Source organism: Guillardia theta, assembly GCF_000315625.1.
Source record: "Guillardia theta CCMP2712 unplaced genomic scaffold GUITHscaffold_9, whole genome shotgun sequence".
Lineage (NCBI taxonomy): Eukaryota > Cryptophyceae > Pyrenomonadales > Geminigeraceae > Guillardia > Guillardia theta.
Genome location: NW_005434665.1, coordinates 574,919 through 596,225, shown reverse-complemented (window position 1 = coordinate 596,225; position 21,307 = coordinate 574,919). Strand labels below are relative to the sequence as shown.

The following is a 21,307-nucleotide window of genomic DNA, read 5'->3' as shown; positions in this document are numbered from 1 at the left end:
GGAGGGGTGTATGCGAGCAGGCGACGAGGATCGAGGATGAGGAGCCATGAGAGAGATCGTTGAGTCAGGAGAGCAAGGACCAGCTTGCTGAGCCCAAGTTAGTCCAGGAAACTCAGGGCTCAGTCTGAACTTACAGAGTCTTGAGGGGTAGGATCTGTGGCTATCAAAGGAGAGAACAAACGAGCATTGAGACAAAACGGTTCATAGGAAGATAGATCGCACTCATCAGTTGACTCTCAACTAGAAATGTTGCCCTGTAGCCTGTAGCTGCTTCATCGCTTCGTAACGCCATCAGCAGGTCTCGCTGGCCAGCTGGTGATGGGAGGCAACCAGAGCTCTGACTCTCAGGGAGCGAACCAAGTCTGGTCGCTCACATGCAACGACTTCTGCAGGGCAGACCGAGCGGAACGACCGTCCATAGCTTCGCCAAGCTCGCCAGCCCTCCACCACCCAGGGACATCGTCCATGTAATCAGTTTTGTGTACATGGAGGTTGAAGACTGACACCCGGTGGGCAGAGATCGTACGGAGCTGCAGAAGAGGTTGCTAGAGAACTTGATGGCATCGAAGGCAGCGGAGGAAGGAAGGCCGGGTGGGGACGGGCGAGGGACGCAGTCCCTGCCGCAAAGGCCCATGAGCAAGGTAGAGAATCTGTCGGCGGCGAACGAGCGAGCAGAATCGTCCTTCAACTCGACGGAAGACTACCGAGGGTTGTGGCAGGTCCGGACTGAGTGGACGGTGAACGTGCGGGATCAGCCCAGGTATAACGCTCGGGTGGTGGACAAGTATACCGGAGGCCAAGTGTTCCAAGTCGATGGGCAGCATTTCGACGACGAGACCGGAGTGCAGTGGCTGCGACTCCCGAACAATGCCGGGTTCGTTGCGAGGCGACACAAGGATGGGAGCCTGCTCGTTACCAAGTTCCACTCCTGACCTCCTGCCTTATCAGAAACTGATCTTCTAGCTCGAGTGACCATTCAAGTTTCAAGTTATTTGTTAAAATTCTACCACAAGTACTTCCTGGCGAGTCATCAACCATGTCCCAGCAAGGGGCTATGGTCCAGCTGAGCTTCAGCTGCCGATTGCCATGATTCCACTGGTGTCGATGAGCTGCAGAGATGTCAATCTGAAGCGGGAACTTCCATGCATCTGTTACCCAGACTTCATCGTCATCATCCCCCACGAGCAGGAGCGACGCGCATTCGCCTTCCTGCCAAACATTCGTTGGACTTCAGACAGCAAGTGCACCAGAGCGCTACCCCGAAGATCATGCAGGAGCAGCGGAGCTTGCTGTCCTCCAGCAGCGAGATGTCGTCGGCTGGAGCCACAGAATCGCTGATCGCGTGCTTTGGCGCGAAGTATTCAACTGAGCAGTCCAGCTGAGCTGTTTGCCTCCGCAGCTCGAAGTTCTCCCAGAAGTTGTGCGGCATATCTGTGCTGGGACGTCAGCGACTCTGCAGCGAGGACGGAGCGCGTCTTCCTTCATGCTCTTCGGCCTTGCCTGAGGGCAGGCACAAGGACTGTACGCAGCACCAGTCGCCGTCGCCGAACCTGAAGCAGGTCAGGAGCTGATCTCACCGAGTCTCCAGCACCTTTCAGCAGGGACAGAGAAGACCTGACTGATAGCGTCCGCTGCCCTGGCCCACAGTTTGATGCATCCGGACTGCAGCCTTCAGTTACACCATGGGGGGCCCCGGCACTTTCCCTCACGTTGTCGCAGCTCGCTAAGATCTTTCCGTCCTTCCTCCACGCCACCCTCGTGATCTTCTCCCTGCAGCCTCCTGACGACCACCCAACCTAGCACGCGCACAAGTACCAGTGTCCTTGAAGTTTACAGCTCCTCCTCCATGTCTCTCCGTCCTCCCTGTCCCGCTGAGGCAGGTCAGTGCGGGGCAACCACGGCACCAGGATGAGAGAGAGCAGCACCAAACGCTGCCAGAGGAGCAGGAGGTTGTCGCTGCCTTGAGCCAGCAACTCCCCGTCTGAGGAGGTCGCGGCAAATACGCTGCATCCTCGCCTGAGCTCATGCTCTCAGTGCAGTACTAGTCCAGCAAGAGCTGAGCTACCCTCGTGTCGAATCTTCGGATCTGACTGAGTGACGCTGCTCCCACTGAGAAAAGAACGTCCTATGAACGCCATCACTGCTCTGAAGCATGTTCTGAGGCGCGACACTTACTCGGGAGAGGCGAGAGGACGGTCCGGCCCTCGGGCGGACATGCCTGGGTCCAACATGTCACATCACAACCTTCATGGCGGGGCCTGGCATCGCACCATAGATGAGAGTAGAACCGTCCGAGCAACTGAGCAGTAGTTCCTCCGCTTCTGCCTGCATGCTCGCTGGTCTCCCCACCCTCACCTCCGTCAATCTCGCGGAAGGTTCAAGAGCAGCAGAGTAGGAGCTGAGCAGCTGCAGCTTCCCGTTCTCTATGTGATACCCCAGACTGGCGTACTCGCGGAGAGCATCGAAGGAAGGCATTTCAGGCTTGACGACAGTCAGCGCCACGAGGAAGAGGCGAAGCGAAAGTCACCTGCATCGTCGTCTCGAAGCTCCTCGACGAGTTGGCCGTTGCCGACCTGCTGCTGCTCCGCTTGCTCAGCCTCAACGTGGACATGTCGTGATGGCTCATCTTCCTTTCTTCCTCTCCAGAGCCCGAAGACTTGCTCACCTTCGACTCTTCATCGAGATCTTGCTTGGCTGACTTGTCGAAAATGGACACAAGCTTGTCCCTCTCAGTTCCTATCGCGTTGGCTTTCCACTTCCATCGCCATAACCGACTCTGCCCGTCGATCGAAGTTGAGAGGAGGTGATGGTGCTCGTCGTCGAACTTGACGAAAGAAACTTCCACAACCTCCTGCTCGTGTCGTCCGTCGCTCTCGCAGTATTCCCACACGCAACTTGGAGCAGCCAGCACCGCTCGCACTTTGATCTTCTCCACTCTCGCCTCGACAATGTTCCTCTCTGACGTGTTGGTAGCCATCAGCTCAAGATCCTCCCAGAAGCCATCGAACGCTTCTGACCTCTCAGTCTCCCTGATGCACCGACTGACCCCAACGCTTATCCTCGCAGTCGCTACGCTGTGTAGAGCAAGAGCATAGACAGCTCTGCCGCTGCCGACCCTTCCCTTTTCTCCGAGCCCCGTCGGAAGAGCACCTTTGGTAGCGGACGGGAAGTCCTCAAGCAGCTCAAGATCTCCCTCGGACACGTGCGTGTCTCTCGTCTGAGGACGAGACTCCGACGCCCCTCCATCCCACTCTACCGTGCACTCATAACCCCCGAGATGGATCGCGACTATCGTCCCGACCCGCCCGGCCGAGGGATCGCGGTACTGCTCCCGGAAGTCATCGGAGACGACGACTCTGTCGTAGAGCCTCGCCTTGTACGTCTTGCCGACGAGAGTCTGCTGCTGCGCTTGCTGCTGATCACTTTTCTGACCCGGGGGAGGAGAGGCCACATCCCCCTCCCCGCTGTCCCCGAAGCTCCCAGGGGAGGTGGGAGAGGAAAGCTCCAGCTTGACCTCGACAGGCTTCATCCTCTGCTGGTAGACCAAGACGTTGAGAGTCTGGTCGCCATTGTGGACCTGAAAGGTGTGGGAGAGTCTCTCCTCGTCGATCGATCCCTCGTCTATCCCATGCACGTACACCCGTTGGCTCCCGATGTTGCACAGGGCGTACACGGGATAGCTCGAGCGCGAGAGGCTGTCCGACTCCAAGGACATAATCGTCACCCTCACGTAACCCTCCTCTACTGGCCTCCACACTCTGATCCTGCCGTCAACACACCCGCAGGCGAGCATGCGCTCCTCTGCAGCCTCTGACCACTTGACTGAGCTGACAGTGTGCCCATGGAAGAGCTGAGCATGCGGAAGGAACACATAGGGCACCCGCTCGTCAACATCTGCCTCGGATTCATCCTGCCAGTCGGAGAGGCAATGCATGATGTGCTGCTGGGAAAGAAGCTTCTTGAGGACGAGAGCCCTGCCCCCTGAGTCGCAAGCTGCGATGAGTGAACCATCGCTGCTCATGTCGACCGATCCCACCCCTGCTCGTGCGACTCAGAGAGGATCCAGCGAATGATATGGTGGGGGATACAACCTGCTCCTCCGGCCCATCCTCTCCTCCCATGCTCGTTGGCAGAGAAACCTGAAGCTCTCAGCTTTGACCGGATTATGAAGTTTGCTCGATTTCTGATCGCCTTGAGATTTCTTCTCCACTTTGTCTCTAGAAATCTTCGCTTCAATCGTGCCTGTACATGCTCACACAGGTTTTGATGCATTCTTCTTCCTCTACCTGTCTTGGATCCACGAAGCTCTTGTGCGCTTGGTGCTTGAACGTTTCAGCAAGCGGGCCGTCAGGGTCCGAGAGCAAGGCGATGTACCTGAGAGCGCGAGCATAAGACAAGGACATGAGAGGATCAGACGAACTCATCAAGTCCAACACTGCCGCTTCCATCCACATCTACATCCGCCAAGATGTCATTGATCTCCGTCTCGTCAAGGTGAAGGCCGAGGTCTTGGAACACGCGGGCAATCTCATCCCCGTCAATGTCGCCGCTCTTGTCCGCGTCATACTTCTGGAAGCTGGAGATGTAGTTTTGAATCTGAAAGCGTCTGAGTTGATACCGCATGAACCATGAAGCTACTTTACCTCCTGATCGCTTAAGAAGAATGCTTCCTGGAGAGATCGAATGGAACTGTCGAACTCCATCGATCCAGTCTTCAAGCTTGATGACCTTGTCCTCTTGTTGACCTTCTCCGTTTCTTCTCCATTCATGGTTGCACTTCGCTCACTTCACTCCTGCTGTCGCTCCTTGGACCCTACCCGCCCTCCTGCCCTCCTGCCCTCCTGCCCTCCTGCCCTCCTGCCCTCCTGCCCTCCTGCCCTCCTGCCCTCCCCCTTTCCGTAAACCGGCGTGGTAAAACCTCAACCCGGAGGACCTACGTAGCTGCTGGTAATTGACGCCAGGAGACGATGCAGTGTGACGAGATGAAGCGAAGGTGAGAGGAATTGAGTTGACAGGCAGAACGAAGGAGAGCATGGACATGAAGTAAGTGCGCAAAGAAGATAGCAGCGCGCACACTGAGGAGGCTGTAAAAGCGTTCCAATAAGGTAATAGTTTTAATTCCTGTTGATGCAGGAAATTACAATGGCGTAACCAACTGATCATCAGGAGCCGCAAGTATGAACGCTGTTTTAGCGCGACGTTACTGCCTTCGATGAGGTGCACTCTACGGCATTGGAGCGAAACCCACTCGCACTTAGGCGTCATTCTCCCCAGAGGCTTCCTTGGGGGCATCATCTGCTGCATTCTCTGCCTGGTCATCGCCACCGTCCTTTTCCTCAGGGTCCTTGCGATCTTCTTCCGGCTTGTCCTTGGCTGCGTCTTCGCCATCGTCACTTCGTTCGCGCCTTGGAGGGCTCTTGCTCCGTGACGCTGAGCGATCCCTGCCAGCAGCAGTCAACAGCAGCAGCAAGAGTGCAAGCATCCGAACCTTCCATCGCGAGACCTTGATCGAGACCTCGACTTTGACTTGGAGCGGGAACGCGACCTGGAGCGGGACTTGGAGCCTTGGTCCTTGGGAGCTTTCACGCGGATGTAGACTTTGTCGAATGGGTTCTTGAACTCCGTGTCGTCAAGCTGCTTGATCGCAGCCTCTTGCTCAGATCGGGAGGCAAATTCCACGATTCCTCCACCTCTCCTGCAGAAGACTCAACATTTGAACTTCTGCCTCTACTGCTCTTTAAAGACCTGTCGACATCCGTGTAAACGACCTCGCCGACCTGTCAACCAATGTCACAGCGAACAAGCGCATATTCAAAACTGAACCTGGCGGAAGTGGTCCTTCAGATCCTGCCATGATGCAGACGGGGGGAGATTGGAGACAATCACTCGATAGTCGGATCTCCTGAGATCGCGGCGAGGCTGTTGTCTCGAACCTCGAGGTCCATCTGGAAAGGGTCAGATACCAAGGTCAAACATCCTGAACAAGCACCACGATCGCCACCACGATCGCCACCACGATCGCCTCCACGATCATTATAGCGTCCTCCTCCACCTTCATGACCAGATCAGCATACTTAAGCCATGCTCTCAAAGGAAAGACACACTTCCTCGCGACATTTCACATCGAAGTCTGGCTCCCTCGAACGAGATACCATCTGTTCACCCTTGTCAGGCTGCCGACATCTCTGGTGCAAACACCAACCTCTGCCACGGATGGCGTCCTCAGCATCACGGTAGTCTTCAAAGGAAACGAATGCAAATGCAGGTGGGCGATTAGGAGTTTTCACTTCAATGTCACGGATTCTCCCATATCTAGAGGTCAAGAGATTCAGTGTTGAGATTGACTCAAGAATCCACTTGGGAGGCTGCGTACTTGTAAAACAGATCTTCAATATCTCCTAACCAGCACAATGTCAAAAGGGCTTCCTCCTCCAGTGCCAAGGAGATGATTCCACTCACTTGTTCTGATGTCAAGGGGGAGGTTGCCAACGTAGATTCGCGCCATGGTCGCCTGCGTCCGCACAACTCACATTTCGCTGCAGAATGCCCACAAGATGTCTGGATCCAGCTAGCCGGCATCCACACAAACAATAGCAATCCACGCGCATGGTTATACAATGGACTCCGAGAGACCAACAACTCCTACTGCGATCCCTCCTCAGGCACGCTCCATATCAAAACTCCCTAGTTGACATTCTTCTAGCACCGTAACTTCAGGGGCAAGACGGAAAGCGGTATGTTCCAAGCCTCGCCCTCACTTGCAGCTGCAACCGACCCTCCACTAAGAAAATCAAAGCATATCATGCTGATACAGGCATGCTTTAATTCCAGCCCTTCATGCTCGCCAACTCCCATGGAAGTGCGCTTTATACGAGAGAGTCGCGGGGACCCTGTCCTCCTGCAAATACATCCGATCCAACCTCTATATGCCAAGCATGCGCTAGATCTCCTCCTCCTCCCGTCTCCTCGCGTGCATGCGCCGCCGCCACTCCGTGCCGCAATGCAGGGGCTGTGCTGCCGCGCTGCCGGGATTCAGGGGCACATTTCAGATAGCGATGAATATTTCTGAGATAAATTCATTATATGAATGAATATTTCACCAGATCATTAAACAAATTGCGCAGGGTGCGTTTCAGTACCCCACCCGTCTTTTTCCATTACAAGTGACTGCTAAGGAGAGGTCCTCGGAGAATTTATGAACCCCCTTTTACTATGGTATCTACATGGAAATAAAGGGGTGATTCGACTGGGGGTGGTCGGTATGGGGAGGGATGCAATTTGCACATGCGGAGCGGGCAAGCGAGCGAAACTGGAGGCTTGCTGGAGGCAGCAGCAGAGTAGAGAGGAGAGAGCGGTAGGGGCCAGGAGAAAGAGAGAATTTAAGTTTGAGCCACAGCACAGAGACCCGAGGAGAGCAAGAAACTCACGTAAAGCTAAACGAAGGCAAGCTCGGTCAAGGTCAGCTCAATATCGTCAAGATTCCGACTTCATCCTGCCTTGCCAACTTGCTCATCCTAGCCTTCAGTTTCAGCATTTCCTTCCAAGACTTTGTTCAGGGCACGCCGTATACTGGAAAGTCTCTTCCAAGCACAGGTTGCACCTTCAAGGATACACCAAATATGAAGGGACTTAACTTACAAGTCCCCGATTGGGACGACGCACCTTCATCGAACAGCCCTACCACTACAAACCCAAAGGCGAACAATGCAAAGATAGTGACAACAAAAGAAGGATTTGCAGGAAAGAAGTCGAAGGTCGGGAACAAGCCTCAGGCACAAAGAGTGGATTCTACACGGAAGGACAACTCGTTCGGGGAGAAAGGGAAGAAAGATCAGGCCGAGAAGGTGGCAGTGGAAAATGTGGAGAAGGCTCAAGCTGAGAGGGCTGCAATTCTTAGCAATGCTGCCCATAATGCCCTCCAAGAGAAACAAGAAGCTTCTCAAGCTAAAAAAACGTTGAAGAGGAAGAGGAATCGGAATCGGAATAAATTCAAGCCTTCGAACGAAACCGAAGTAGGGGAACGAAAAGCACCAGAAAGCCCAGTGATAGCTCCAGAGCGTAAAAAGCAAAGAGTTGCTCCGGTTGCCAAGCCCAACGAGCAATCCCGAAAGATGACGGTGAATGTAGAAGGTGATCTTTGAAGAGGGACTGACTTCAGCTCAACAGAATGCAGACTTAAGTATTGCCAACATGCTCATCCCCGATGTCGCAGAGGGATCCAAATTTCCTTTTAGGTCTCTGGGGAATTTCCGTTCTAATCCAGATCTGTCTCCAATGCAGGTCTGTTGTATACTCAGTGTGATGAAGAGTAAAGCAGCCCCAGATGAAGATGTTCAAGAAGCTTCAAGGTTCGCATTTCCGGATGTTGAATGAAGAGGTTAGCAGCAACGGCCGTCTATGATGTTTGCTTGATAGTGTTTCAGCTCTACTCCACGTCGTCTCAACATGCTGTGTCCATGATGAAGACAGACCCATCGCTGTTTGATTCTTACCACGAGGGATTTCGTGAACAAACCAAGAAGTGATCCCTTCAATCGAATCCTCAATCATCTGAGACAAGCAATCGCAGGTGGCCAGTCAACCCTGTGAATGTGATCATCAAATACCTCAAGAAGTATCCAAAGTGGAAAGTCGCGGATTTGGGCTGCGGAGATGCACAGATCGCTAAGACGTTACCAAACAAAGTTCACAGGTTCTTTGTTTGTCTGTTTCCTTTTTGTTCGACTGGCATCGTGTGAGGAGATCATTCATTTTGAACCCTTGTCTTGCAGCTTCGACCTCATCTCGAAGGATCCATGCGTCGTTGCTTGTGATATAGCGCATGTTCCCTTGAAGGATTCTTCTGTGAATGCAGTTGTTCTTTCTCTTGCCCTGATGGGTACCAACTACGTCGACTTTCTAAAGTTAGTCTCTGAAAATGAGTGCCAACATCACCTGACCTAATGTAAACAGAGAGGCGCATAGGATTGTGGTGAAGGGTGGCAAAGTTCTGGTTGCTGAGGTCAGATCAAGGTTGGAACATGTCTTAGATGAATTCGTCGAGATGCTCAAGGTGCTACCGATTCCAATCTTGCGGATCCATCAGTTCACATTTGACTTTGGGGTTCCTTGATCAGGAGATGGGATTTGTTCTGGACAATATGGACAAATCGAACAAGATGTTTGTCATGTTCTATCTCACTAAGGTGCGAAGCTTAGATATTCTCCATGACGAGATGAATTTACTTCAATGCAGAACCAACCTTGTGCTGCAGAACTTAATCCGCCATCACTAAAAGCTTGTCAATACAAGAAAAGATAATGATCCGCCGGTTCAGCCCGGGCCAGCCACAACGGGCCGAGCGGCCCCGATGCTGATCGGACCACTTGGTCGTGCCCCCGACCGTCCCTACTTGGGCCTGACTCAGTGAGTCCCGGCGGCCCCCGGCGGCCCACCGGCCGCCGGGGGTCATGTGTCACTCAAGCCAATAAAAACATTGTAAGGGTCGTAGGATCCCCTGCGGGTGCCCATGCATACCTGCGGGAGGGTGGAGGGGGGGGGAGAAGAGAGGGAGAGAGAGAACGCGCTCGGGAACTTTCATGCGCGAAGATGCTTTGATGCTAGTGTAAGAGATCAGGACGAGGCTGACACGCTAAAATGCGTAGAGAAGGGAATGCCTGAGGCTGGAGAGGGGAGGGATGAAATTGGGGCCGAGTGGGGGAATGTAAGATGTGAGCGTGCTTTTGACTCTGGTGTGGAGCAAATCGTTTCTTCTCGTATATGAATACAAATACGAATGTCTGCAAGGTGTATTTCAGTCAGTGACTGCCTTGTTTCTGCATGCATCAGAGCCTTGCAGTTTCCCTCTCCAAACACGTGCAAATCTTACTATGACTTTTCGATTCCTGCGCCCTCACGTTACATATTTGTATCGCCTATGTTGGTTTCCTTGCTTTTGTAGCAAACTCTTTTGTTGTATCGTTTGCCATGCTTCTCTTGCAGCTGGAATCTGCCGTAGAAGTATATCGGACCTTGCATGGTTCATTGCGCTTGATGTCCATCTTCCGATTTTGTGTCTGATGTTGAAGGAATTTTTTCGAGAGGATTGTAATCCATATCTTTGATTCGATAAGATCTTGCCAATATACTTGCAAATGCTGTCTTTGCTTGACTTGCATTTCTTGGCAGTCCTACCTCCTCACATTTCATGGCCGAAGAAAGCGAGGCAGTAAAGAACAGGTAAGTTTGTACGGTCGCAGTTCGTCTTTCACTGATCTCGATTCTTCCTGTTTTGTTTGCAACAGAAACGAGTTGATTTCAGGAACAGTCGCCGGGTTTGTGTGCAAATTTATTGAATATCCTCTGGATACTGCCAAGGTACAAGCGCAGACACAGGCAATCGATGGGAAGGCGGTGTCGCCGATAGCTTTGCTTCGCAGAACCATCCGGAACGATGGATTCCTCGCCCTGTAATCATCTTTATCTTGAACTCTGACTGCCCTCTACTTCTCGTCGCTGAACTTTGTGAATGTCAGATACCGTGGATTGCCCTCCCCTTTGCTGGGCTCCATGGCGGAGAACTCTGTCCTGTTCAGTTCATACGGGCTAGCACGAAGAATGTTGACAAAGCCAGGAGACGATCCAGACAAGCTTCCCTTCTCGTATAAGCTTGTCTGCGGATCGTTCTCGGGAGCTTGCGTTGCAACCGTCCTCACACCCGTCGAGCTGATTAAATGTAGAATGCAAACTGTAAACGAAGGAGCTGTCAAATACAAGAACTCTTGGGAATGTATGTGACAGTTCAAGACATTGGATTTTTTCCGCTGAGATCATGATGAAGGTTTGGCTCGGACAGTCAAGACAGGAGGTGTGATGTCACTCTTTCATGGGCATGTTGGCACTCTGTGCCGTGAGGTCTGACAAATGCCATTTGCCTCCTTGTGTTCATAAGTATGCTGTAGGTTCCAGGCAATGCTGCTTGGTTTGGAGGATACGAGCTTGGGGTGTATCTCCTCACGCCTAAGGGAGGCAGCAAGAGCGATGTTCGACTGTAGTCGTGATTTTCACCTCGCTGATCACAATCACCCAGGTTCATCCAGCGGGATTGGCAGCAGCCGGAGCGCTTGGGGGAATGAGCTATTGGTTCTTTCCCTTCCCATTTGACGTCGTCAAGTCAAAGATTCAAACTGGTTGGTGTTTGGTTTCACTTCTTATCTTGATTAGCTGTTCTTACCCTCCACGTCTAATTTTTCACCGTAGGAACACACGGGTTGCCCGTTGGGTCCAAAGTCAACGTCGTCACAGTGTTGCTGCACGTGTTGAAGTCGGAAGGAATCGTTGGTCTCTATCGTGGATGTGGCCTTACAGTGGCTAGGGCTGCTCCTTCCAACGCATGCCTCTTCGTTGCGTAAGTCACTCTCATTAGTTGTTCATACCGAAGTGATTGGACCGATGACTTGCCTCCACAGTTACGAGATGACGATGCGGCTTTTGCGTGGCCAGCCGCTGTTAGGAGGAAGTTCGCATTGAACAGAAATCCTCACTCAGCTGCCATCGGAGCTATCCGGCCGCTCAGCCTTGAAAGGGGCAACGGTGTTTACGCTGAAAGTTACTAAGTTAAGTTGTAGATGAAGCAGCTTGACAGACCATTGCCTTTCTGTAAACGGTATTGAAGCTTCCCGGGCCGCGCCCCGGTGTGATCTCACAGGCGCGGCCACTGACTTCAAGTTAAGTCTGGCACCGCCGCCACACAACACGAAGCCCCGGCTGGCAAGTTGCCACGGTGCCCTGGCGCCGCCGGGCGGCCCGGCCGCGTGCAGGCGGCCGCGACTGACAGTGCCCCGGGCCGGGCATCATGCCAATGATGATGCCACCGCCGCGGCCGCCCGGGCCGCGCCCGCGCCCGGCGCGCGGGCTGCCGCGACTCGAGTCCGGGGGCCGGGACTCGGGGCGCTGCCGCCCCGCCGCCGGCCCGCCGCCGCCTGGGGGCTCCCGTGATCTGATCGGCCCGATCATCTGAGTCTGTCCGATCGGGCCGGGCCGGAGTCCGGACTCCTCCTCCCGTCCGGGACTCGCAGGCCGCGGCCCGGCCGGGTGACTCGGACCCAGCTGAGGAGTCCAGACTCAGCCGCGACCGTCCCGAGTCGCCGGCCGGCGGCCCGCGCCGGCGGCATCGCCGGCCCGGGGCCCGGCGGCCCCCGGCCGCAGTGCTGACCGTGATCACTGACCGCGCCGTGCTACGATACAGGCTCACTGAGTCACTCAGGCTACTGTGGCTCGGCTGATCTGAACTTCCGCCGTTCCGGGAACTGAAGTTCGCTGCAAAGTTCCGTTTTTGAAGTTTGGAACAGGCTTGAAACTTCCGAGACTGACAGTGAAGTTCAACGTCACACGCCCAGAGTTTACACAGACAACTGAGGCGGTTCGTGGTATCACGACTTTGCTTTAGGTGTCGTGGAGCTCACGGAGGACCCCTCGATTCTCTTCGAAGCTACCACCCGTGATCATCCGTGATCCGCCTCAGTACGAGGCCGACTACCCCTACAGTTGCCATGGATCTGTTAGGGTAGGGGTCAGACTTGACTAAAAAAATGTTTCGTATTTTCCTGCAGCCCCCAATCCAGGGATTTGTACCTGGCATAGATCTACAAGTATCCTACCCTACCCTATTATTGACCACCGGGTTGCAGATATCTCAACCGGTGGTATTGGTGTCGGACCCCTCCAATTCTTACTTATAACTGCACAGAGAGAGAAGACCACCCCCTTCGACTTCACACCCAACCCTGGAAATTCAGCACACGCGAACTTGTACCCCTTTTCTTTATATGAAACCACCCCTACGCTTCTGCCACACCCTATGACCCCTGTAGGATGTCATCATCCGCAAGCACCGACCCACGTCGCCTCCATTAACTAACATTACGTACCGGTACCACCCCCTTGACCCACCCCCTACATCTCGCTCAAGACAGGATTGTCAATCAACCAGTACCTACCTTAAACACTACCTGTTGAACCCTACCCCATCATTCCTATAGGAAAGATCTGTACCCGTACTCATGAAGAAGTCCTTTGAGAGAATCTACCCCATCAACCCCATTACAGATACCCCATATTTCCTAGGTCCCCTTCAGAAATGGTATAGCATACCCCTTACCCCCTTCTGTTACTACCCCTGGCTAGATGACCCCCTTGTTTCTGCCCCCTCCATACGCCTCACTTGATCCGCCGTTCCTCTTCTTCCTTATAACCACCCTACCCCTCATTTGCATCACCCCACGAGGGAGATCGGGTACCCCACCACAAGTATCTGCTTGCCCAACCCCCTGATTTCCCATCTCGAATGCAATATCGAAGTACCCTACCCTGAAATTTTCGGTACCCAACCAGTTCTTTGCCTACCCCGATTGCTTCGAAGTACCTACCATCGTCTCCCCACCCGGGGTCCTCGTTTATTCTCTCACCGGTACTCTTCTGACCCTCACCCACTAAATTCTACCCCACCCACTCGATTGTACAAATGTATGAGCCGCAAATACAGACCACCCGTCCTTTTTATAATCCTTCACCTACCCTTGCTCCAGTCATTCTTACTCGAGAACTTAACCCCTACCCCCTATTCAACTGTCCGTTCCTTGTATGACCCATTACATCGCACCCTCCACCCTATCTCGAAAGACGTGTGAGTACCTCTACCCCTCTTTCCCCAGGAAACCACCCCACTCTCCCGTCCCCCTTCCCCTTTTTTATCTCCCTCCACGACGGCATCCGCTATCCCAGCAAAGTGAGTGCCCATCTCTGCCATGCACGTGTTTGTGTAATGTGTGGAGCCTTCTTCTTCTTGTGCATCGATGGCCTCAAGCATGATGGCATCTAAGTGATTGGTTACCTACCTGTGCGGCCCCACAGCCCAGTCTGATCTGTTCCCTTGTTTGATTTTTTCGTGAGCGGAAATACATTGAAAGTTTTCTGATTCGTTTTCCCCCAGAATGGCGTACTTCAAGGCCGTTGCCTACTTGGCTGCTCTCGCTTCTGCGGCTGCCTTCAACCCAGGATCTTCCTTTGTTCCTCGCTTGAATGCTCCCGCTACCCAGCCAAAGGCCGCTAAGATGACCGGCCCCACCATGCAGGCTGTCCCCTGCGGTATCAACGGCTTTGGACGTATCGGCCGCCTTGTTGCTCGTATCATGATCAAGGATCCTGAGACCAAGCTCCTCCAAGTCAACGCTGGATCTGCCACCCCTGACTACATGGCCTACCAGTTCAAGTACGATTCCATCCACGGACGCTACAACGGAGACGTTGTTGTCGATGGTGACGATCTCATCATCGATGGACAGCGCGTCATCACCACCCGTGCCCGTGACCCCAAGGACATTGGATGGTCCAAGACTGGAGTCGAGTACCTCTGCGAGTCCACTGGTGTTTTCCTCACCGCCGAGAAGGCTCAGCCCCACATCGACGCTGGTGTCAAGAAGGTTATCTTCTCTGCCCCCGCCAAGGATGACTCCCTCACCGTCGTCATGGGTGTTAACGCCGATGACTACAAGGGTCAGACCGACTTCATCTCCTGCGCCTCTTGCACCACCAACGGATTGGCTCCCCTCGTCAAGTGCATCAACGACAAGTGGGGAATCGAGGAGGGATTGATGACCACCATCCACGCTATGACCGCCACTCAGGCCGTCGTTGACTCTTCTTCCCGCAAGGACTGGCGTGGAGGACGTGCTGCCTCTGGCAACATCATCCCCTCCTCCACTGGAGCTGCCAAGGCCGTTGCCAAGGTTATCCCCGACGTCAAGGGCAAGCTCACCGGCATGGCCTTCCGTGTCCCCACCATCGACGTTTCCGTGTTGATCTCACCTGCCGCCTCGCCAAGGATGCCACCTATGAGGAGATCTGCGCTGAGGTCAAGCGCCGTGCCAACGGTGACATGAAGGGATTCCTCGGATACACTGATGAGCCCCTCGTTTCCACTGACTTCGAGACTGAGGCTATCTCCTCCACCTTCGATGCTGAGGCTGGTATCTCCCTCAACCCTCGCTTCGTCAAGCTCGTCGCCTGGTACGACAACGAGTGGGGATACTCCAACCGTGTCAAGGACTTGATGGTCCACGTCGCCAAGGTCGATGCCAAGGTCAAGGCTTAATTTGTTTGTTATTTATAGATTGGTATCTTAGTATCGTGACAGTGAATAAATTAGTGAAACGAGCAATTTCAACCACAATCTGCACGATCAGCCATACATATCGAATTTCAATCCTAATGTCTTTTGTACGAGGGGCGAAAGTTGTAGCGAATAGATCAGTTCCAGCAAGATTATCTCACTTTGCCACATCGATATTTCAGCGACCATTGCTCTAACATAACTATTGTGCAAACAATGACAGCACAATTATCATCGAACACTTCAAATTTCTTCACACGTTTTCTTAAATCAATAATTAAAAGAAACACTTATTTCACACCCATCATTCCCTTGAACCAAGGGATAAGCATAGCAAGCAAGGCTCCACTGCCGCCAAGATGCATGGCCTTAAACCCGAATCCCATGTAAAGTCCTCCAATGCCGTTGGCAGCAACGATCTTGGATCCCATCGCGAAGAAGTCCTTCACTCCCGATGCACAAAGGCCAACGGAGAAGGGATGCTTGATCGGCTCGGCGGCAAGAATGGCCTTTTGCTGAGACGACCTGATCACATCACCCGGGGTGTTGAAGATCGCCCCGAACATGCCGGCAGCAAAGCCTCCTGCAAGATTCTGCGTCATCTTCCAGTCCGCAGGGAGCACGGCCTTGGACTGCTCCGAGAAGTACTGAAGACTGGCAAAGTAAGCAGCAGTCCACGAGGTCTGCCTGTACTGGATTCCAAAATATCCGATAAAGAGTCCAGTCCAGCCGCGGGTCTTGAGGATGTCTCTGATAACAGCACCTGCTTGATTGTTGAACTTCTTCTCTTTGTCAAGCTGAAGAGCGATCTTGGACACCTCGATCGGCTGAATGGTGAATCCCTCTGGCAGTGATGCAACTCCAGCAGCGATGGCCTTCGTCAGACCAGAGCCCTTGTTCTCCGGCTTGTTGAACATGGCCTGGTGAGTGATGGGAAAGAGAAAGAACTTGAGCACTCGCATGTAAGTGGCTCGAACCATCTCGGGCACCACACCCTGAGTCGCGAACCCCTTCAGACCGTGAGTAGCATAGAAGTTCTTGATGAGGGTGACCGTGGACCCCCCCTTGCCCTCTGCAGCAGCAGACATCTTGAGGGCACGGAGAAGATCTACTGGGTACATGAGGGTTGCCGTTGACAGCGCTCCTGCAGTGATGGGCGGCAGCGTCGACCAGATGCTCTGGTTGGACGCCATGGCGGCCGATGACCTTGGCTGACGGTAACCCTCTGTCCGGTTATAAAGCCAACGTGGATCCCCTGGGGGTGGGTCATAAAACTCGTAAAGCACTAGGGTGGGGTAGTAGTGGACAGACGGGGTGTGAGGGGGGAAGAGGGGACCTTGCAAGAGGGTTCAATGCCCCACGTGCCTCCTGATACTACCCCCACCCCTTATACATTCCTACCCCCCTAGTGCAAACACCGATAACTACCCCTTCCCGTAGCTTCAGTTCTGTCCCCTTGTCCCCCTCAGGTACCACCCTACCCACTCGGCTTTCATGGGACCCAATCCTGTAGCCTTCGTTAGACGGACAGCACCACTCCTTCAACTACCCCCTACCCCCCTACCTCCTACCCCCCGTGAAGGTGGATGTTCCCCGAGTCAGTTCCCCCGGTCCCCAACCGTTGAAGAATGAGCAAGCCGACCTCAGGATCAGGTGCTTCGCCCGCCGGGCCCGGCGGGGTGACCGCCCGGCCCGGCGGGCCCTCCGTCCAACTCAGTCCCGAGTCCCGGGTCTGCGTCCTGGATTAAAAAAAAGGGCCCGAAACGTCAAAGTTTGACTTTTTTTTCACTCAAAGTTCAGTCCTGTTGTGCTGGCCAAGCGGGGTGAGCGCAATCATGCTGCGCTTGCGGCGGTCGCTGCGGTCGCTACGGGACTTCCTGATGGCAGCCAGCATGTCCTTATCCTCAGCTTCCATGGAGCCTCCTACCTCCTCCTTCTCCTCTGCTCTTGCTCTGCTAGATAATCTTCTCCGAGCTATGGACGAAAATATAAGACGATCGTCCATGGAGATCCCCTACGGTGCGGCATGTTGTTGCCTACAAGGAGTTCATCCTGATTCTGATTGCTGTTTGTGAGAAGAGCTTGTCATCTGCGCCTCAATCTACTTGGAGCTCGTCACGCCATGGCGAAGGAAGGCAGAAATCTGCGAAAATCTAGAAGCCTCGGCTCTCAGCAAGAGTTTGGTGGAAACGTTAGCAGAAGGTAGGACCTGTCCCTCTACCTTCCTCCGACTCCCTCCCCACTTCACTGCCGCCCTCATCCTTTGCGTGCTGCAGCCAACGAAGAAATGCTCGCTGCAATCGAGCTCGACACCCCCCGAGATCACGTCGACTTCTTGGTCAGCCTGTGCTTCGCCTTCTGGAAGGGGTTGACGCGGGAGGCCATGAAGAGAGAGCTTCAAGGTCCGGACTTCCCTCTCCTCTGCCTTCCTTCCTCACTGAACGTGCTGGGGGCATCAAGTGTTAGAGGCCATCAGGAACCTCCCTGTCGTTCAGGCCCAGGAGCTTCCTCGGGATCAGCTTGCCATCACCTACTTCCATGAATGGTCTCTTAGCTCCTTCTCCGTCTCTCCAGCCCCCCCTTCGGGGCCCCACGACTCCATCGCTCGTTCCGTCTCCTCCGTCTCCCCCGTCTCCCCCGTCCCCTCTGTCTCCTCTATTTGTTCCCTCGTTCCTTCCATCCGCCATTTCATCCTACTGCTAGTCGGTGTGCTGTGACGGCCTTGGGGTCAGGAGCTGGTACACGTTTGAGAGGAGAAGTCTGAGTCACGCATGGAGGCTGTGGGCTTGCGGTCATCTGAGGAAGAAAGGTGGCAACCAGGAAGGAGAAGGAGAGCGGACGATAGAACATGCACGCACTATGATCTTTCTTGCCCTACACCGCTCCAACATGCAGGTTGAATGTTGTAACTGTCTTCACACTCTCTTCTCAGTGCTCACCGATGCCGCCCATGCCAGATCCTCAAGCGAAAGCGACAGACGTTGCTTTCCTGGAGCGAAGTTGTGAGCTTTTTCTCCCCGCACTTCTTTTCCGCCTTGTTTCTTCTCCCTCCCACTGATCCTCCTCTCCTCCTCTCCTTTTTCCTCGTTGTACTTCCCTCCTTTGTGTTCCCTGCTGGCTGCCTCCTATCTCCTCCCCAACGTTTGCTCGTGGGCTCAGGCATCAGCTTCGTAGGTTCTGATGCCAAAACGTTTGAGATGGACGTTAAGGACACGATTAGGTGGGGCCCTCCTTCTCCTTCTCCTCCTCCACCTCCCTTCTTTTCTCTCTCATCGTTCCTCGCTCCTCCTCATCCCTCCTCTCCTCTTCCCTACTCTCCTTCCCATATTCGCCTTTCCAGCCTTTCTGTCTTGAGATCCTTCTCGTTGCCCTGTCTCGGCTTCATTCAAGTTTCCTTGTCTAGACCTCAAGCTGCTAGGGAGAAGCGTGAAAAGATGGTGAGTTAACAATATCGCGCACGCGGACTCACTTGATCCTCCTTGCTGCACAGGAAGCAGAGCAAGGTTGCGTTTCTGCTCCTCTCACTCAGCTCCTCCTCCACAATCCTCTATCCGCAAGATTTCTGCTCGTTAGTATCGTCCCCTCCTCCCTCCGTCCTGTTCTCCTCCTCTTGCTCCCTGCTTGCCCTGGGTGTTTTTGCGTTATCCTCCTCGTCCCGTCTCCGACTGTCACGGCGGGTCATCGAACAGGTCTAGCAAGTTCCGCTCCTTTCTCCTTTCCTCAGACCTCTGCAGTGGAAGACTCATACTATTGGAAAGAGAATGGAGGTCCAGGGGGCGAGTCGCAGCAGGGAGAAGGAGGGGACGAGGAGGAAACAGGTGGTCTGCCTGTGCCTAGCTCGTGCTGCTTCTCCTCAGAGCATCCCAGGCCTTCCTCGCATGGAGACGAGCATGGTGGCAGAGGAGTGAGCTGGTGAGGAGGATGACCAACTTGTCGCTGCGGGTGAGGAGAGAGAGGGGAAGGAGGAAAGAGAAGGATCAGGGAGCGTGGAGAGGAGCGAGGAGGAGGAGGAGAGTTACCGAGGAGCAGGTTGACGGGAGGTGGAAACGGGAAGCAACAAGGATGTGGCGAGAGGAAACGTTGCAAGGGCAGCACCGAAGAGGCGTTAGAAGTCAATGGGTGAATATGACTGCGATACCGTTTCTGCCCTCATCTACTCCCTCTCTACTCTTGTTTGCTCCCTCTCCTCTCCTCTCCTCTCCTCTCCTCTCCTCTCCTCTCCTCTCCTCTCCCCACAACCTTACGTTCTCCAAGGGCGCCTTTGCAAGAAGGAAGAGGTCTTTGCTCGCCTGCTGGTGTTGCCTTCCTGCCGGAAGTTTGAGCTCTCAATGACACGACGCTATCAGGCACGAGAAGGAGCAGGAGGAGGAGGAGGAGGATACTCGACAAGATGTTTCGATGCAAACAGATGAGCAGGTACATTTGATGAGGAGGAAGCGACGGTGAAAGTGGCAGCGCAGATGTTCGAAACCTCTCGCCTCTTCAAGTTCTTACATCGACTTGCAACGTCGACAAGAGCCAGAAGGATGCTGAAGAGGTAAAAACATCATGCTGACTCGACCAAAACTTGACTTGACTCGATTTGCCTCCACCGTTGACCGCCTGGCTACTTTTGACCTGCAGAGTTGTCTTGGCGTGGAAGGTTTGCATGAGGAACAGAGAGACAGTGAAGGAATTTCAAATCGACCAGGAAAGCTTCTTGACATCTGTCAAAAGTGTTCTGTCATGATGCAAAGACTGCAGAAGTTTCGCCTTCGACTGCGGAGTTTGCGATCATGGAATCGCGTGATGGTCAGAACAAACATCGCCAAGGAGATTTTGAGCAGGTGAGACATGTTTCACCGTCATTGTCCTGCAGCCATATCCTGCTCCTGTACCTCCTGCTTTATCCTACTTCCTTCCGTTCCTCCCTCCTCCTCCCCTTTGCTTCCTCCTCCTCTCACAGCTCGAGCTTCTGCTACTGTTCTTGCCCCTCCTCCTCCTCATCTGCGTCGTACAAATGAATTTCTCCTAGTCTGCAGATGAGACGATTGTCATTCTGTCTTTCGGAATGGTCAAGATATGTCAAAGAGCACACGTGAGTACTATTCCACGTTTTCTCCCGCGCCTCTGACCCTCTTTCCCTCTTCTCCCACACCCCTTTCTTCTTATTCTGTTATGCTCGTGCAATACCGCTGGTGCTGGTGCTGGTGCTGGTGCTGGTGCTGGTGCTGGTGCTGGTGCCGCTTCTCTCCGTCTTGTCTGCTCCTTCGACTTCTCAATCAGAGTCAGCCTGGAAGCTCTCCTCGCTCGTCAGAGGGTGACGAGAATCAAGAGGGAAATCTTGACGTCCACGTGGGAGATCGCAGAGCGCAGCAAGGTTGAGCAGCGTCTTGTAGCGAGACTTCAGCAGTCCTGCAACAGAAAGTTGGTCTTGTATCCGCACGATCTGCCGTCCTTGACGGGATGAGATGCAGGGCACGAAGGGTCTGCATGAGGCGATGGGAAGCGATCGTGAGGAGTCGAGCAGCGCTGAGGAGGACAGTCAAGGCTCTGAGAGGGCGATCAGGTCGATCGTAAGTCTCTTGCTCCCTCTCGAAATTGACTTGGGCTCGTCGACAGCGCGAGTGAGGGCGGAAGCTCTTGCCTGCTGGATGGACCTCGTCACGAGAATGAGGAGGTGCTATGGGATGGTGAGGGAGCGTCGCTTGTCCTGCACGGCTCGTTCCTTGTGGACATGGAGGGAACGATGCTGTGAGCTCGGCTGCTCCGACTTGCCCTACGGTCCCTTGACGATCGCCCGACAGACGCCAAGGGCAAGAGGAGGGTCAAGGACAGCGTCGCCAGCTGCATGAGGTGAGGGATGGTTCCTTTCCGTCCGGGCTGACATGACACGGGCAGGATCGAGCTGACCTCCAGCAGACCCAACAAGTTCTCTGCTTCTCTCTTCCAGCTGCTGGCAAGCTCTTCGCTCTTTGCGGGCTTTCAGAAGGCCGAGCACAACTGCAGGCAAGCGAGAGCAAAATAAAACTCGTCGAACTTTTGGCCTTGTGCTGATTCGTTGCTCTTCGTTCCATGACGTCAGGGTTGTTTTCTTTCATGGAGGGCAGTTGTATCGAGCAGACAGAGGTCATCTCTGAGTTTCCTTCCTCCCTTGCTTCCTTCTATCCTGCCTGCGT

At 54.0% G+C, this 21,307-nt stretch overlaps 8 protein-coding genes across 8 annotated transcripts; 5 read left to right on the top strand and 3 right to left on the bottom strand.

Moving 5' to 3' along the window:
* Nucleotides 1-246: 246 nt before the first annotated feature.
* Nucleotides 247-932, top strand: GUITHDRAFT_102125 (hypothetical protein; the record flags this gene model as incomplete). Its single annotated transcript, XM_005839146.1, has 3 exons — nucleotides 247-256; nucleotides 299-467; nucleotides 518-932. The coding sequence occupies 3 exons, from the start codon at nucleotides 247-249 to the stop codon at nucleotides 930-932; spliced, it is 594 nt and encodes a 197-aa protein (XP_005839203.1).
* Nucleotides 933-4,410: 3,478 nt separating this feature from the next.
* On the bottom strand, nucleotides 4,411-4,623 carry GUITHDRAFT_65259 (hypothetical protein; the record flags this gene model as incomplete). The annotated part of the gene is made up of 1 exon (XM_005839145.1): nucleotides 4,411-4,623. One exon carries the CDS (start codon nucleotides 4,621-4,623, stop codon nucleotides 4,411-4,413), a length of 213 nt encoding a protein of 70 aa, XP_005839202.1.
* Nucleotides 4,624-5,496: 873 nt separating this feature from the next.
* On the bottom strand, nucleotides 5,497-6,496 carry GUITHDRAFT_41825 (hypothetical protein; the record flags this gene model as incomplete). Its single annotated transcript, XM_005839144.1, has 7 exons — nucleotides 5,497-5,690; nucleotides 5,732-5,777; nucleotides 5,824-5,945; nucleotides 6,105-6,155; nucleotides 6,203-6,312; nucleotides 6,374-6,398; nucleotides 6,460-6,496. Coding segments are annotated over 7 exons (585 nt in total), but the record flags the coding sequence as incomplete, so codon positions are not given.
* A 1,824-nt stretch (nucleotides 6,497-8,320) lies between these two features.
* GUITHDRAFT_84776 (hypothetical protein) lies at nucleotides 8,321-9,303 on the top strand (the record flags this gene model as incomplete). Its single annotated transcript, XM_005839143.1, has 7 exons — nucleotides 8,321-8,377; nucleotides 8,424-8,521; nucleotides 8,570-8,692; nucleotides 8,772-8,903; nucleotides 8,953-9,052; nucleotides 9,117-9,185; nucleotides 9,236-9,303. 7 exons carry the CDS (start codon nucleotides 8,324-8,326, stop codon nucleotides 9,299-9,301), a joined length of 642 nt encoding a protein of 213 aa, XP_005839200.1.
* An 863-nt stretch (nucleotides 9,304-10,166) lies between these two features.
* GUITHDRAFT_190062 (mitochondrial carrier protein) lies at nucleotides 10,167-11,582 on the top strand. Its single transcript, XM_005839321.1, has 8 exons — nucleotides 10,167-10,219; nucleotides 10,285-10,449; nucleotides 10,516-10,769; nucleotides 10,821-10,894; nucleotides 10,942-11,022; nucleotides 11,070-11,169; nucleotides 11,240-11,387; nucleotides 11,449-11,582. The coding sequence occupies exons 1-8, from the start codon at nucleotides 10,188-10,190 to the stop codon at nucleotides 11,507-11,509; spliced, it is 915 nt and encodes a 304-aa protein (XP_005839378.1). The 5' UTR covers nucleotides 10,167-10,187; the 3' UTR covers nucleotides 11,510-11,582.
* Nucleotides 11,583-13,970: 2,388 nt separating this feature from the next.
* GUITHDRAFT_150723 (hypothetical protein) lies at nucleotides 13,971-15,195 on the top strand (the record flags this gene model as incomplete). Its single annotated transcript, XM_005839142.1, has 2 exons — nucleotides 13,971-14,832; nucleotides 14,862-15,195. Coding segments are annotated over 2 exons (1,132 nt in total), but the record flags the coding sequence as incomplete, so codon positions are not given.
* Nucleotides 15,196-15,439: 244 nt separating this feature from the next.
* GUITHDRAFT_84771 (hypothetical protein) lies at nucleotides 15,440-16,359 on the bottom strand (the record flags this gene model as incomplete). Its single annotated transcript, XM_005839141.1, has 1 exon — nucleotides 15,440-16,359. Exon 1 carries the CDS (start codon nucleotides 16,340-16,342, stop codon nucleotides 15,440-15,442), a length of 903 nt encoding a protein of 300 aa, XP_005839198.1. The 5' UTR covers nucleotides 16,343-16,359.
* Nucleotides 16,360-17,041: 682 nt separating this feature from the next.
* GUITHDRAFT_133930 (hypothetical protein) lies at nucleotides 17,042-17,866 on the top strand (the record flags this gene model as incomplete). The annotated part of the gene is made up of 4 exons (XM_005839140.1): nucleotides 17,042-17,168; nucleotides 17,229-17,351; nucleotides 17,426-17,551; nucleotides 17,610-17,866. 4 exons carry the CDS (start codon nucleotides 17,042-17,044, stop codon nucleotides 17,864-17,866), a joined length of 633 nt encoding a protein of 210 aa, XP_005839197.1.
* Nucleotides 17,867-21,307: the final 3,441 nt, after the last annotated feature.

What these genes read in the sequence shown, in the direction of transcription:
- GUITHDRAFT_190062 (XM_005839321.1), top strand. Translation starts at nt 10,188, where the DNA reads ATGGCCGAAGAAAGCGAGGCAGTAAAGAACAG. An exon ending in AGCGAGGCAGTAAAGAACAG is followed by an intron (nt 10,220 to 10,284) that starts GTAAGTTTGTAC and finishes TGTTTGCAACAG; the next exon opens with AAACGAGTTGATTTCAGGAA. An exon ending in TTGGCACTCTGTGCCGTGAG is followed by an intron (nt 10,895 to 10,941) that starts GTCTGACAAATG and finishes AGTATGCTGTAG; the next exon opens with GTTCCAGGCAATGCTGCTTG.